The following is a 16,088-nucleotide window of genomic DNA, read 5'->3' as shown; positions in this document are numbered from 1 at the left end:
GGCATCAACAGCCACCGAAATGTAATTTTTTTCACAGTTCTGGAGGTTAGAAATCCAAGATCAGGGCTTCGGCAAGCTTGGTGTCTTCTGAGGCCTCTGTCCTTGGGTTGCAGATGGCTACCTTCTCCCTGTGTCCTCACATGGTCTTCCCTCTGTGTGTCCCTGTGTCCTAATCTCCTCTTCTTATAAGGACACCAGTCATGTTGGCTTAGCGCCCACTCTAAAGGCCTCATTTTACCTTAACTACCTCTCTGGTGACCCTACCTCCAAATACAGCCATATTCTGAGGTATTGGGGGTTAAGACTTGAACCTATGAGTCTTGGGGGGACATAATAACAGGCAGCTCTGGAAAATCTACACCCCACGGTTGATGTCTCCAGTGAAGAGAACATTTGTCCCTCCGACATGCTCTCACCTCCTTGCTGGGCTGTTCCCTCCACCTAGATCACCACATTTCCTTTCCTCTCCACTCTGACCCATGAAACCTGGCTCCCTGCTTTTTCCTCGAGACTCAGCTCAGAGGCTGCTTCCTCCAGGAAGCCTTCTTGGCACTCCCAGCCTGGCCAGCTAGGTCGGTGCCTGCTCTGCTCCTGTAGCATCATCATGGCACTCGTCTCAATGCCCGCAGTTGCCTTTCTCTCCCTCCGGCCTGTGAGCTCTGCCAGGGCACAGGCCAGCTCTTCCCCTCTGTTGCATCCCCAGCTTGCAGCCTTCACCTGGCACATTCAAGCCATTCGGGAAATCTTTAAAATAAGTGAAGGACTGTGCCCACCTGCTAAAGCATCTGGTGGTCACGGCAATGAACATGCCCTTCTGAGTGAGACCCACTGGGGCTGCATCATTGCTGTGGGTTGTGTTTCCTCCAAGGGGAAGGGAAGTGCTGTGAGGGGGTTGACTGGGCCTCTGCCCTGGAAACCGGGGTGTGGCGGGGATGGAGGTGGGAATGGGTATGACAGTCACTTCCGGGTGTGGAGGACCAGGCCATAGAAGGGGAGCAGTTGGACCCCAGGCAGTTTAATAGTGATACTGGGCATAAAGCTAAAGGAGACGGCTTCCCTGGTGGCACAGTGGTTGAGAGTCCGCCTGCCGATGCAGGGGACACGAGTTCGTGCCCCGGTCCAGGAAGATCCCACAATGCCGCGGAACGGCTGGGCCCGTGAACCATGGCCGCTGAGCCTGCGCGTCCAGAGCCTGTGCTCCGCAACGGGAGAGGCCACAGCAGTGAGAGGCCCGCGTACCGCAAAAAAAAAAAAAAAAAATGGCTAAAGGAGAGAACTTCACTTTCTTGCCATTTTACATTTTTTAACAATTAGATTGCTCGGCAGGCCCCGAGTTGACCCTGGTGATGTCTGCTGCAGGCGGCGGGTGCCCAGTCTGCAGTACACGAGGGCGTCACGAACACCCCCTACCGCCGCTCTCAGCCGCCCCTTTCATCTGCAGCCCCTGGCTGGCTTCTCAGCCCCAGCAGGAGACAGGCTCCCAACAAGGGGAGCAAGAAGGAGGCTGAGGGGCCTGTTACAAGGTCTCCCCAGACCCCAGCATGGGATTGGAGTTCTGAGATAATCCTGAGTGTTTACTCAAGAACAGTCAGCAGACATCTGAAAAGATGTGCTTGGTTATGGGCTGTTCATTCATGCACTCCTTGAGAAAGTGTAGAGAAACACGTGTCCTTTGCAAAGTCAAAGGGGGATAGCAGAGAGGTTAGTGCAAGTCGGACAGACCCCACACTCATCCCCAACGTCTACCCTGAGCTCCCAAGAATCCCATAGTGCCCTTGATTCTGGGGCTTCCCTCCTTTGGGCCACCACAGGCCCCAGGATTTCCTTTGAATTTGAGCAGACACTTCCCAGGTTTTCTGCCTTCCCAGGCTGGAGGTTCCCAAGTCCAGGGACCTAACTCTTCTCCCTGCTTTTTCTCTTTATTCCATTTAGCCACCTGCCTCGCTGCCCCCTGGGCTGCTTTCCTGCCTGGAGCCACTTTACCCAGACTTGTGCCCTTTGCAAACCTTCTTCACAATTTTTTTTTTTTTTTTTTTTTGCCAAATTCACAGACCACTCATACTATTTTTTAGCTGTTATTTAAACCAGTCACCTTTCTTCTTTCCTTCTTTCCTTCTCTCTCCACCCCCTCACCCCTTCCTTCCTCACTCCTTCTTTCTTTTCTTTCATAATTCTAGGATTGTTCCACACAATAATGTACATGAAATCAAGGTTTGATACACTGGTTGCTTACTTTTTTCCCATACACGTTAAGATAGATAATTGCTTTCTTTTTTTAAATTTTATTTATTTTTGGCAGTGTTGGGTGTTAATTGCTGCGCGCGGGCTTTCTCTAGTTGAGGCGAGCGGGAGCTACTCTTTGTTGTGATGTGCGGGCTTCTCATTGTGGTGGCTTCTCTTGTTGCAGATCACGGGCTCTAGGCACACAGCCTTCAGTAGTTGTGCCACATGGGCTCAGTAGTTGTGGCTCGCGGGCTCTAGAGCGCAGGCTCAGTAGTGTGGCGCACGGGCTTAGTTGCTCCGTGGCATGTGGGATCTTCCCGGACCAGGGATCAAACCCATGTGCCCTGCTTTGGCAGATGGATTCTTATCCACTGAGCCACCAGGGAAGTCCCAGTCATCACCTATTTCACCAGTGATCCAGGCACCCCACTTTGGGAAACACTGACTATAAATCATGGCCCGTGGGCCCTTCACTGTCTGGCTCCTCTTGCCAGCCCAGACCCTAGCCACCCACCTGCCACACGCATGTCAGCTCTCAAGCCTTCACACACACTGTTCCCTGTGTCTGAATGCCCCCCAGTTCTGTGCCCTGGAGACACCCCGGTCATCTGTAAGGGTTCTCTTCATGTTGGCTACACACCTGCCAGCCCTGTCCTCCAGGCTGCATGCTCCTCTGTGACCCTGGTACTGGATCTTCTGTGCCAGCCCTGCTCTCTTATCCATTCAACCGTCCTTTTCCTTGGCAAGAATGTGCCTTGAGGGCAGCAAACATGTCCTACTATACTTTTCCTGCTCCTGCATATCCTTGGTTACATCATTATTTTATGTATCTTGCTGCCAATTAAACCCAGTACCCCATTGTTTATAAGACTTGTCCCTATTCAGAAATGTTAAAACTTGAAAACCTGTGTGTGTCCTAGAAGAATTCACTTATTTACCAAAATGTGGTACTTGGCACATAACGGCTCTCAGCAAACTTGTTTTGTTGTCTGCAACAAATCCAAAATGAGCATGGTGCCTGGCACAGAGCAGGGATTCCATCAACATTTGTTGAATGAATAAGTGAATGCACAAATAAACAGGTGCTGGAGCAGAATTTCCCAACTCTGCCTGCACTCAGTATTTGACATATAAACTATTGTGTTTTTACAGGTAATAAAAAGGAAAGGAATTTGTCTGCTAAGCGGAAGGACAACGCTGAGGTCTTCATTCCCAGCAAACCTGAGCCAAACCTGAGTCCCCAGCCCCTGACCGTGTTCCCAGACCAGGAGAGGGCATGCTCAAGTAAGAGTTCTGTGCCCACCCCCGAGCAGTTGGGGCTGGGCTTTGGGTCAGTGGGGTGCCGTGATGGAGGAGTCCTTGCTTCATCACCCTCCTCCCCGAGGCCTGAGCTGACCTTTAGCAAATGTATTATTGGTCAACGTCTCCAGAGAAACAGAACCAATAGGATGTGTGTATATATACATATGCATATATATATATATATATATATATATATATATATATATATATATACATACATACATATATATATAGAGAGAGAGAGAGGTGGAGAAATTTATTTTTTTTATTGAAGTATAGTTGATTTACAAGGTTGTGTTAATTTCTGCTGCACAGCAAAATGACTCAGTTATACACATATATACATTCTTTTATATATTCCTTTCCATTATGGTTTACCCCAGGATATTGAATATAGTTCCCTGTGCTATACAGTAGGACGTTGTTGTCCATCCATTCTGTATGTAATGGTTTTCATCTGCTAACCCCATACCTCCAGTCCTTTCTTCCCCCAGAGAGAAATTTGTTGTAAGGAATTGGCTCATGCAATTATGGAGGCTGCCAAGTCCGATCTATATGATGGGTCAGCAGGCTGGAGACCGAGGAAAAGTCAGTGTTCCAGTTCGAAGGCCAGCAGGCAGGAAGGACCAGTGTTGCAGATGAAATCCGGAGGCTGGAGGATTCTCTCTTGTTCATGGGAGGATCAGCGTTTTTGTTTTATTCAGGCCTTCCACTGATTGGATGAGGCCCACCCACACTATGGAGGGCAGTCTGTTTTCTTCTGTCAACTAAAATGTTAATCTCACCCCCAAACATCCTCTCAGAAACATCCAGAATAATGTTTGACCAAATAGCTGGGCTCCCCACGGCCTAGTCGAGTGGACACCTAAAATTATCTGTCACAGTTATTTTCTGGGTCTACAACCAAGATGTGGTTATAATTGAAAATTTGTTTTATTTTTGTTTTTACTTTTAAATGAATTTGCTTACTTTTATGGGTAACAATACATGCAGATGATACTACATTTCTAAAGATGCAAAGAAGTTTATGGTGAAAGGTCCATGTGCCGCCCTTCTAATGAAATGAGGGGGTCCATTGATTGAGTACTTACCATGAGCCAGCCACCATTGTAAGCTTTTATTTATTACAATTTACTATGTGTTTACTTATCATTTACTTATATACATTATATAGTTTACTTATATATATATATTCTATATGAAATTTACTCATCTATATGCAGTAAGTCCCCTACGTACGAACCTTCAAGTTGCAAACTTTCAAAGATGTGAACATGCGTTCCATCAACGTCAGACTTCAGTGACATTGCAGCTTGCCCTCCATCTCCTATTGCTGACGATCCTTCAGCTCTACCATGTCCCACCTCCTCTCCCTCATCCAGTCAATAACTCTTCTTGCCTGTTCACTCGATGCCAGCCCCTGGATGCCAGCTGTTGTACTGTACTACTATACTTTTCAAGGTACTGTACTGTAAGATTTAAAATATTTGGTTGTTGTTTTTGTTTGTTTGTTTTTTTGGCCACACCATGCACGGCATGTGGGATCTTAATTCCCCAACCAGGGATCGAACCCACAACCCCTGCATTGGGAGCACAGAGTCTTAACCACTGGACTGCCAGGGAAGTCTCCTAAAAATGTTTTCTTTATTTTTTGTGTTTGTTTTTTATGTATTATTTGTGTGAAAAGTATTATAAACCTATTACGGTACAGCACTATATAGCTGACTGTGTTAGTTGGGTATCTAGGCTAACTCTGTTGGACTTATGATAAATTGGACTTATGAGCCCACTCTCAGAGCAGAACTCATTCGTGTGTAGGGGACTTACTGTATAAGTAAATTATATATGTAATTTATATGTGTAGGTAAATTATAATCCTTATCACCAGGCTTTGAGGTGGGTTCTCCGATTGTGCCCATTTCTCAGATGAGGAACTGAGGCACAGAGCAGGTGACTCACACAGCTGGAAAGCAGCAGATGTAGGCCTCAAACCCTCGTGGAGTGACTCCACTGCTGTGTCCTTAACCAGCAGACTGCACACACTGGAGACTGCAGATGAAACATCTCAGTCTGATGCTGTGGATCCAAACTAGTGGCTGGAGTGACTCTGTGAGGGCAACTTGCTTCTGATTTCTGTGATCCAAAGAACCTCAGAGAGTAAAGGCATCCTGGTGTCCTAAGAATTTGGAACTGTGGGGTGCCTAGGGCAAAATCCAGCCCCAGGCAGCCAGCCTTGTTAGACAAGTGACCTCTGTGGCCATGACATTCCATCCATGTTTACTGAGGAGCTGGAGGGACTGTTTCCTGCAGGGACGGGCCAAGGGACCTGGTGGCAGGAAGCAACCCCTACTCCAGTCACAGTTCCCAGATCTGGACCAGTGCACTCCATGCATGAGGCCTGAGGCTTGAAGCTCTTTTCCCAGCAGCTCAGGGCAGATGGAAGGAGGCGGAGGAAGTGATAACAATCCTTTCACTTACTGAGCGTTTGTTCCCTGCTATGTAAATATTGTCTTGGTTTGGATTCCCCAGAACCAGACTCTGAGATAAGGTTTTCAGAACAAGTAATCTAGTTGGGAGGTGGTCCCTGGAAGGGGACAGGAAAGGGGAGGAGCCCAAACTGGCTTCATCACCAAGCAAGTTCACTGGGCAAGTGGAGCTCCACCTTGCTGGGGAGTTCAGCGGGTGGGGCTGAGCAGAAGCCTGCTCCCACCCTGGGGTGGATGAGGGACCCTCCCTTCGGTCCTGGGTTGTGGGCTGTGCCGGGTGGTGTTGACCCTCCAGTGCTCTGGCTCAGGAGGCTCTGGGTGCCGGCGGACCCCTGAGGCAGAGCTGCAGGTGGAGGTCTGGCTAAGGTGGCACCCAAGCATTCCCTGATTAACCCTTATCAAGCCCCAAACTGATGGGGGGAAAAGACCGGACTAATACAAGGCAAAGCGTTTTAGAGAGCAAGTGATAAAAATAGTGGATTGAAGGAAAAGCATCTACATCAACCCATGTAAATGAACTTTCAAAGGTGGGGTAACCTTTGGGCACAGCCAGACCCCAGTAATTAAAGTATGTCAGCAGTCTGCCTCTCCCCACCTCTTGGTCAGCTTCTCCTTTATGCCCTACATTCTCAGAAAGGCTCTTAGGGTGGTGAGACAGCCCACCAGCAGCTCTGGGCTGACAGCCCACCAGCCCAGAAACCCTGGCAGAAAATAGGCCTGGCAGACTCTGCAGCCTGACCACCTGTTACAAATCCTTCCCGTCCACCTACCAGCTCTGTGACCTTGGGCAGGTTACTTAACCTCTCTGGGCCTCACTCTCCCATCTGCCAAACAGGGATAAGAGTAAGACTCTCCTCTGAGGGTCAGAATAAGGATTAAAGGACTGGATGGATAGACTGCTTAGAGGAGCACCTGGCTCAGAGCAAGTGCTTGCTCAGGGTCAGCTGGTGGAGAGTGTGGAGGGCCAGCCCTGAGCCATTGTTTCTTCTACACCTGGACTGGCTCCACTGACCACTGCTCGAGTTGACAGGACTCCAGTCTGTACTGCTGGTGTTCACTCTATGTGAAAAAATTAAAAAATGGCTTTTTAGAAAATTCCTCCAAGACAAGTTGTTAAAAGAAATGAAACCAAGGGTAGAGTGCCACTGTGCAGGAAACTGCCAGAGCCCCTGGTAGAGTGAGAGCAGCACAGTGGCAGTCAAGCACCCTTCCCAGCCGTCCTACTGGGCTCACTGGGATCTCCCTCCTTCATGTGCAGGCCATGATCACTAAATTTTTTTTTTTTTTTTTTTTGCGGTACACGGGCCTCTCACTGCCGTGGCCTCTCCCATTGCGGAGCACAGGCTCCGGACGCGCAGGCTCAGTGGCCATGGCTCATGGGCCCAGCTGCTCTGCGGCATGTGGGATCCTCCCGGACCGGGGCATGAACCCGTGTCCCCTGCATCGGCAGGCAGACTCTCAACCACTGCGCCACCAGAGAAGCCCGATCACTAAATATTTACGTTTCTGGGTAATAAAATGAAGAACCAGCACTTACAAAGGACTGAACCAGCTCCCAGGCTGTGTTTTGTACCACACGTGTTAATCTTGCATCTAATCACCCAAACAACCCCGTGCAGTAGGTACTGCTATTATCAACACTATTATACAGAGGAAACCAAGGCACAGAGAGGTTGAGGAATCTGTCCAAGGTCACACAGCCAGTAAGTGTAAAGCCAGTGTTTAAAACCTGGCTGCAGAGTATCTGTTCTCAATCACTCCACTGCATGGCCCCTTGTGTGTCAACTAAACTGCTATTTGCTTGCGACATACCCACATCAATCTAGTTCTAAGCAATGACGTGTCTAAAATCCACAGGTTGGAGTCACTTGTTCTGTTTTTTCTAATGTTCATTAATATAAATATATAACTGTTAACATTTTTAAAGTTAAACCATGTATCAGCTAAAATCATTTCAAATACTGTATTCATTTCCCAGGGCTGCTGTAACAAAGTACCACAGTCTGACTGGCTTAAACAATAGAAAGTTATTGTGTCACATTTCTGGAGGCTGGGAAGTCCAAGATCAAGGTGTCAGCAGGGCCGTGTTCCTTCTGAAGGCACTAGGGGTGAATCTGTACCAGGCTTCTCTCCTAGCTTCTGGTATTTCCTTGCCTTTTGGCAACATAACTCCAACCTTCACCTGGTGCTTTCCTGTGTACACATCTGTCTCTGGGTCCAAGTTTCCCCTTTTTATAAGGGTACCAGTCATATTGGATTGAGGCCCACCCTAATGACCTCATCTTAACTCGATCATCAGCAAAGACCCTATTTCCAAATAAGGTCACATTCACAGGTACTAGGAGGTTAAGACTTCAACAAGTCAACTGTAACACACACCTTCATGTACAGCATTTTGAGAAGTCGAGCTTCATTAATTATTTATAATCTGCCTTTCTCCAAGAAGTTCTGACATGTTCTAACAAATTTTGTAGTGCAAGAAGACTTTAACAAATATGTAAGGAAATGAAGGTAAAGGGAAAACAAGAGTAGGAACAATAAGTTGACACCAAGGGGTGAACAGATGAATGCCTCAGGGGGTCACACTCATGACTTTGAGTTTCCTGACCACCATGGCAAGGAAGCAATGCATTCACATAAACAACACATGTCACTGGGTCCATCTGGTAAAAATCAGATTACCAGCTGTCCCTGGCACTTGGTTCTTAGTTTGTCCCATTGATTCCCTTAAAGAGGATACTGTTTGAGGTGGTGGAATCCTCATTTTGAACAGGTTTGGAGGTCAGCCTTTATCTGTTAAGTATACATGGCTCCTACATAGGCCAAATTTGAAAAAAAGGAAAGTTGAAAACCATGGCATTGTCACCACTCTCATACTGAAATGGGATGACATTGGAGCCGCATGTCCCATGGGGATGAGGTTCTAAAGGTCCAAAAAAAGTGCAGGTGGTTAAAGCTACCCTTGAAAATCCCTCAGACTGATGATCAGGTGCAGCGTATGTGGCTCCATCTAGAAAACCCCATACAGCCATATCACCTGTCCTTAAGCCCAAGAGACTCATTGCTCCTCCAGGGTGGGGACAATACAGCTTCTTGGTCAAGCCCCAGATGAAGCAGTTGGCCTTGTTTAGGGTCTGGTTGTAGGGAAAATGTGACTTTAAGCACTGGCATTATGCTGAGGTCACTGAGATATTCCTTCCTCCAGAGGCACAGGACCCTGAGACTTGCTGAAAGGACAGAAGACTCAAACCAGCTCTCACTTGTCCAGGCGAAATCTGGACTGCTTAGATGCTTTACTTTCTGTTTGTGGGGGCGACGTCTTTCTGGGGGGCATACAAAATCAGCCTTTTTATATCTTCCTGGTGAACTGAACCTTTTATCACCATGTGTTGTCTCTTTTTCACTCTAATAATGCTTTTGTCTTAAAGTTGACCAGCTTTCTTTTGGTTAGTGTTTATGTAGCGTATCCTTTTTCATCCTTTCATTTCAAACAGTCTGCATCCTTACATTGGGGTTTGTCTCTTGTAAACCCCATGTAATTGGTTTTTATTTTTATCCTCTAACAATCTATGTGTTTTAATGGGCACATTTAGTCCATTTACGTTTAATGTAATTGCAGATATATTTGAGTTTAAATCTACCATTTTATTGTTTGCTTTTTATTTGTTCCGCCTGTTTTATGTTCCTTTTTCTCTCCTTTCTTGCCCTATTCTGAACTGATTACATTATCCCTCTTTTTTCTTCTCTATTAGCTTGTTAGTTATACATTCTTTTACTATTCTTTAGTCATTACCAGAGATTGCAACATGTATTCTTGACTTATTAGAGTCTACTTTAAATTAGCAAGTTGACTGCTTCTCATTCAGTGGAGACCTTACAACTCTGTAACTCCATTTACTCCCATCCAAAATTAAATGCTATTATTGTCATGCATTTTAATTCTCTCTAGATATTAAACCTCACCAGACATCATTATTATTATTATTATTATTATTATTAAAATAGTCAATAGTAATTTAGATTTGCCTGCATTGTTAACCTTTCTGTGCCCTTCACGCCTGGCTCTTTCTAGGTCATCCTGACTCTCAGACTGTAGCCCTGAGTCTATCACCAGCTATCTTCAGTTTCTCAGCCTTGCAACAGCTCTTAGAATCAGCAGCACCTTGAGGGGAAACACTTCCCAGGTGCTGGGGTCACCTCTCTAGGTTTCTGTTCTCCTGCCTGTAACCCTTCACAGCCCTGTTCACTCTCCATGCCTTCAAACAGATTTCTTTTTATAAACAGATTTTTATACTACTATTCAGTCCAGGTTTTCTAGTTGTGCTCCAGGGACAGGTTGGTCTGGATTAGATAGCCTGCCATTACCATATGTGTAACCTATTGCCTGCCATCTTAAAAGAGTTATTTCTCTCCTTGCTCCTTTATCTTTGGCCAAGGTCATAAAATTGAATTTATGTCAATTAAATGTACATATGGTGCAACTCCACGAGAGCTTAATTCCTCTCTATCACTATAATTGTCCCTTGTTCTAATGAAAGGGCCTCATGCCCTGGGTTACTTTGGTCTCTATCAATAAGCCTTCCAGGAAACTTCTAGAGACCTGTTGTCTTGTTGAAGGTGAAAGAACATCAGTCTTTAATGCAGAAAGTTTACTGTCCAAGTTGTCAGAGTGCTCTAGGGAAGTTATATATCTGAACCACTTTTCCCAGACAAGCTGCCAACCACAGAAATAAAGTAACACCCCTCAGCATGAGTGAATTAGAAGACCCTAACAGCCCTGCAGTTAGCACAGTTAGCATTTCTGTCAAGAAAACCTGCATTAGGAAGACTGTTCTGCCAAAGTCCAGAGTCTCATAACATATGTCAGTATTCATTATTAATAGCAAGTGTCAGAAATCCAAACTGGCTGAAGCAACAAAGGAAAATGTATTGCTCAGAGACCTGAAAAGCCCACGACTATAGATTTGCCCTCAGGTATGGTGGGATCCAGGTACTCAGATGATGCTATCACCAGGAACTGTTTCTTCATCACTTAGCTCTACTTTTTGAGTCCAGTGGGTCTCAAACTTGAACATGCATCAGAATTATTGGCCAAGCAAATTAAAACCAGATTTTTGGACCCTGCCCAATTTTTAATTCAGTGCATCTAGGGTGGAGCCTAAGTGCTTTAATTCCTAACAAGTTCCTAGGTGATACTGATGTTACTGCTCCAGGGACCACACTTTGAGAACCACATCTGTAGTCTCAGGCATGGTCCAGAGATGGTCCCTGGTGGCTCCAGGCTCACATTTACTGACTTAGCAACCCCAGGGGAAAGGGACTGCTCCTCTCCAAATAGTTCCAGCTCTACCCTGAACCAATCTCCGGTCTCTGTAGTCAGGGAGAGGCACCTGTTCTCCCAAGGGCCCAGGCAGGGCCAGGAGTGGGGGCAGATCCAGATCCATCCAAAGCATGTAGACTGAGAAGATGGAGAAGAGGTGGTTCCCTGAAGGGAAACATGGATGCCGTGAAGGTCACTGCTGCTGGGAGGATGAAAGCAACTGCTGCTCATTTCTTACAAAAATTAACCACACAGGACACTTTGCTACAAATTCTTCAGGGGCCGGGTGCGGAGCAAAGGACTGTAATATGCAAGGAAAGAGTAAAGTTATTTATTTAGTCAGGGATGGGGAGATGGGGGCTGACTGCCTTCCTTGAAAAATCATTAAAAGTCACGTGCATTCCTGGGCTCACGAAGAGACCGCAGCGGAAGAATGAGTGTTAAGGGTTACAGACAGCATCTGCCTGTGGAGAGGCCCCTAAATAAGCTTCAGAGATGAGAAGAGCACAGGCCTGGACAAGCGAGGTGTATCAGCTATCTCTCGCCGCCTAACAGTCCCCTCCACACTACAGTGGCTGTAAGCAACAATGCTTTTATTATTGCTGCGGTGGGGCTGGCCGGTTCCATAGTGGGTGCCTGGCTGGCTGGTCTCGCACGGCCACCCTCACAGCATCTGGCGGTCCCACTGGCCCAAGGACCTCAGCTGGGACACCTCGTCTCTCCTCCACGTGGTCTCATTATCCTGGGCCTGGTGGTCTCCAGGCAGCCCGAGAGGACACACCCCAGCATGTGCGTGCTTTCTTAAGTTAGGCTCCGTTTGGTCGTGACTGCTAAGGACCTGTTGGCCAAAGGAAGTCACCAGGCCATGCCCAGCTAGAGAAACAGATTCCACCCACCTTTTGATGGGAGATGCTGCAGCGTCACAGGGCGATGTGGCACATTGCAGGTGGGAGGCATTTGTGGCCATTTGTCGCGGTCTCCTACGCTGTGGGAAGTGTGTAGCCTGCTGAGGCTGAGCCAACTTAAAATGCACAGAGGCTCTGGAATACTCCGATGTAAGCTATTGTCCCAGCGGGCAGCCCCCTTCCCCCTCCTGGTTGGAGTTTAGAGGGAGTATGTGCAGCTCAGGACAAAACAGGGCTAAGCCAGCTGTTTCCCTGGACGTTTCACCGCACAAATCGTGCACAGTTTCCGGGCTGACAGGCACGTGGCCACCACTGATGCCCCGTCTGCAGCAGGCGCTGCTCCCCAGCTCACGAATGCCACGTCAGATCATAGGACTTTTCAAGAGACGCCAGGAATCCCGATTTTCAGGTGGATTTCCTATTCTTTTTTTTTTTTTTTAACTTAGCATATGTTTCCAATTTTTAAAAAAAAGTCACACAACGCAATCTGCAGGCTGGCTTCAGCCTTTGGGCTGCCGGCCTATGAGCTCTACCTTAGACCCTTGTGATTCTCAGATGTAATGTGCCTTTTCAGTGGATTCCCAGGTGATCTCAGAGGTCTCTTGCATGTGGGAAGGGGTCATTTTGCTGAGACTCTGACTTTGAGCTTTTCGAGTCATAGCTGGCGAGTGGGAAGAAGCCACCTGGCTGGTGAGCTGACCGGACAGCCCCCATGTCCTCATGTCTTCTTTGTGACATGTGCTGCATTCATGGTAAATCTCCTGAATTGATACGCTCTTTTGTTTCCCTGCAAGAGAGATGAAAGCCAAGTTCTAGTGAAGCAAAGAGAAAGTGAAGTTAACAGTAGAGGAGTGGTTTTCAACCAGAAAAGAGCGGCTTGGGATAAATTAAAACGTGCCATTTGGCTTTTGCTGGTGGCACCGATTTATTGTGTGAATAAACCCACCGTTCTCCAGATCAGTGATGAGAATAAATCCACCCTCACGTGGTGCTCAGGCCAGTGCAGAAACGGCTCACCCAAGCAAGCAAGGAGAAATTCCAATGGAATCAAAAGGCAGTGACCTCGTGTGCAATGAGGAAATGCACAGTCTACACAGCCGGGCAGCGGGGATGTGATTCAGGAGGACACGGGCACTGTACTGTGTACACGCGTTTCTGGGAAGCCATGGGTGGGGAGAGCTCTGGTGGTGGAGCTGTGGCATTGACCTTCACTCAGAGAAAGCCTGATTTAATTTTTAAAAGCATCTTCTTAGCCTAATATGACTCAAAGGGCACAGGCAGGACCCAACGATAGTGTTGTTGCAGGAGCATTCCCTCCCAGGTGAAAGGCGCTCAGGGCAAAAGGGTTTGTGCAGACAAAGCTGAACCCCGCTGGAAGAAAATGCCTTCCTGATTATCCTTTTCCAAGAACAGGTGATCGTAGGGTTGTAGTGGCCAAGAACAGATAGTTATGTTGGGCGCGATGCTCCACCATAGCTCCAGACCACTGAGGCACAAGCGGACGGGGCTCTTGCCCACATAGTGGCAATAAATAGGCAAGGGTCACCATGCAGGGGCTCTCCTTCGACTGACTCTATAAGTGCTCGAGGCAGGAAATGCAGAAGGAGCTTACGAATCTCAGGTTCTGCTTATCCTGGCGTTGCCCGAGCCTCGCACTGATGCTGGAGTTTGCACCCCCAGTGTCAGAGTGCTGTCACGTTTGTTTAGCTGTACACAAGATCCTCGGCCCTTATTTGTAGGATCTTCTGTAGGATCTGAAGGGGCCTTGAATTTCTCAGCTCTGCTTTACTGCAGATGGAGGAGGAAATGATATGTTTTAATGATATTCGCAAATACTGAGATTGACAAGGTTCGGGATTGAAATCATTTTCCATCCATTCATTTGACAACGGTCATAATGCCGGGAGCCAGGGCGTAGCAGCAAACAAGGTGGGCGTGGCCTCCTGGAGTAGCAGGAGGCCTCTGGGGCTTACGTCGCCTCAGGGTCCCATGAGACCTGTCTACCCCCCGCTGCCCCCAAGGCTTCCCCTCGCTCCCCGAGGCCAGCCCCCCTGCTATTCCTCCCTGTGCCAAGCTCCGCCCACCACAGGGCCTTGACACCTGCTGCTCCCTTGGCCTGGAACAGCCTCCCCATATGGGTATGCACAAGGCTCACCGCCTTCACGTCTCTGCTCAGATGTCACTTTCCCTGACCAAGTGTCTGAAATAGTGTCCTTCCCCCTCCTGTCATCTCTAGCTTTTATCCCACTTGATTTTTCTCCCCAGAACTCATCACCTGCTGCTGGCGTGTCCTGTGTGCCTGATCCGTGTCTGTCCCTGCCCCATGACTGTGAGGTCTGTGAGGACAGGGACATGCCTTTCCCACCCACGTCTGTACCCCGGCACCCAGAGCAGCATCTTGTCTCCCACAGTGTAGTGACAGTTGAGAGCCTGTGTCATTAATGCCTGTGCCTTGCGGGGAACCCAGTTCTGCTTCAGCTCCCCTTGGGGTGAGGGTGTGTTGGTGCTTCAGGATTCCTCAGTTCCAGCTCCAGAGGGTCTCAAGGCCGCTTCTTTTCTTTCACTCTCTTTTCCTGTCCTCTCAGCTGCTTCAGGGACCTGCGTGAGGAAGATCCCAGTGGCCTCACCACACCCCTTGGACCCACAGTGTTTCCATAGCAACGAGAATCCCCACCTCCATCAGCTCCTTCCAGCTCTCACCTTCTCATCCCTCGAGTTGCAGAGTGAGCTGAGTAGCTGATAAGAAAGGAAAAGAGTTAAAGCAGCCTTGACTGGGGAGAACAGAATCCCCAGGTCACATTGCCAGCAGTGCCTTACTCTATGTCCCCAGGAGCAGTACTGGAGCCACAGCAAGAGTCCATCAAAGTCAGAGAATGACCCAGCCAGCCATCCAGCCAGCCATCCGAAGGCATGCAAGGCTTCCTTTGTGTGCCCTTGACTTTCCTGGAGGAGCAGCTTGGACTTGCCGTGGCCTGTATTAGACCAGCCCTTGGGTTCTGTTGGCTTTCACATTTCCTAAAAACTGAAATGCTTTATGAACAAATAAATTCAGGGGGATTTCACATAAACTTCAGATTCTAACTTTTCTTGGAGAAAAACCTGGCAACGCTAGAAGCACCGCTCTGTGTGGCAGACACTGGCTGGAGCTGGGCAGTGGCTCAGCTGCCTCCCATCTCCCCCACCCCGACCCCGAGTTCAGTCTCACTCACTCAGAGTGCCTGCCCAGTCCCTGGGCATTCACATCCAAAGCCCCTCTCCTGGATGCCTGGAAGAAATTGGTGTCCCCTCATTTTAGCTTAGCTTTTCCATCAACCCAGTACCTGGCTATACTCCCTCTCCTGCCAAAGCCATTCTTGGTGTTGCTACTTGAAGTCTCATTCAGATGCAGATTCTAACATAGCAGGAGGATAAAGGGCTCCAACTAAATCTCTAATAATCAGCGGTGCCTGTTTACTGAGGTCATGAGATGGAAGGTTGCTGGGTTTTTTTTTTGTTTGTTTGTTTGTTTTCAAATTTTATTTATTTATTGGCTGCGTTGGATCTTTGTTGCTGCGCGCTGCGTTGGGTCTTCATTGCTGCTCACAGGCTTTCTCTAGTTGTGGCGAGCGGGGGCTGCTCTTCATTGCGGTGCGCGGGCTTCTCATTGCGGTGGCTTCTCCTGTTGCAGAGCACGGGCTCTAGGCGCGTGGGCTCAGTAGTTGTGGCACATGGGCTCGGTAGTTGTGGCTCACGGGCTCTAGAGCACAGGCTCAGTAGTGGTGGCATGCAGGCTCAGTAGTTGTGGCTCATGGGCACTAGAACGCAGGCTCAGTAGTTGTGGCTCATGGGCACTAGAATGCAGGCTCAGTAGTT

The 16,088-nt window shown here is 48.1% G+C and overlaps 1 protein-coding gene across 3 annotated transcripts in view; it reads left to right on the top strand.

Moving 5' to 3' along the window:
* Positions 1-16,088, top strand: part of KATNIP (katanin interacting protein) — a 201,059-nt gene that overhangs the window by 97,738 nt on the left and 87,233 nt on the right. For all 3 annotated transcript variants that reach the window (XM_060077977.1, XM_060077978.1, XM_060077979.1), the window contains exon 8: positions 3,376-3,507. In XM_060077977.1, the coding sequence (XP_059933960.1) occupies positions 3,376-3,507 (132 nt within the window). The remainder of the gene's footprint in view (positions 1-3,375; positions 3,508-16,088) is intronic.

The sequence above is a fragment of the Mesoplodon densirostris genome, chromosome 16 (assembly GCF_025265405.1).
Source record: "Mesoplodon densirostris isolate mMesDen1 chromosome 16, mMesDen1 primary haplotype, whole genome shotgun sequence".
In the NCBI taxonomy this organism is placed as follows: domain Eukaryota; kingdom Metazoa; phylum Chordata; class Mammalia; order Artiodactyla; family Ziphiidae; genus Mesoplodon; species Mesoplodon densirostris.
Note: the sequence above shows the minus strand (reverse complement) of the source record. Positions and strands in the feature narration are given on the sequence as shown.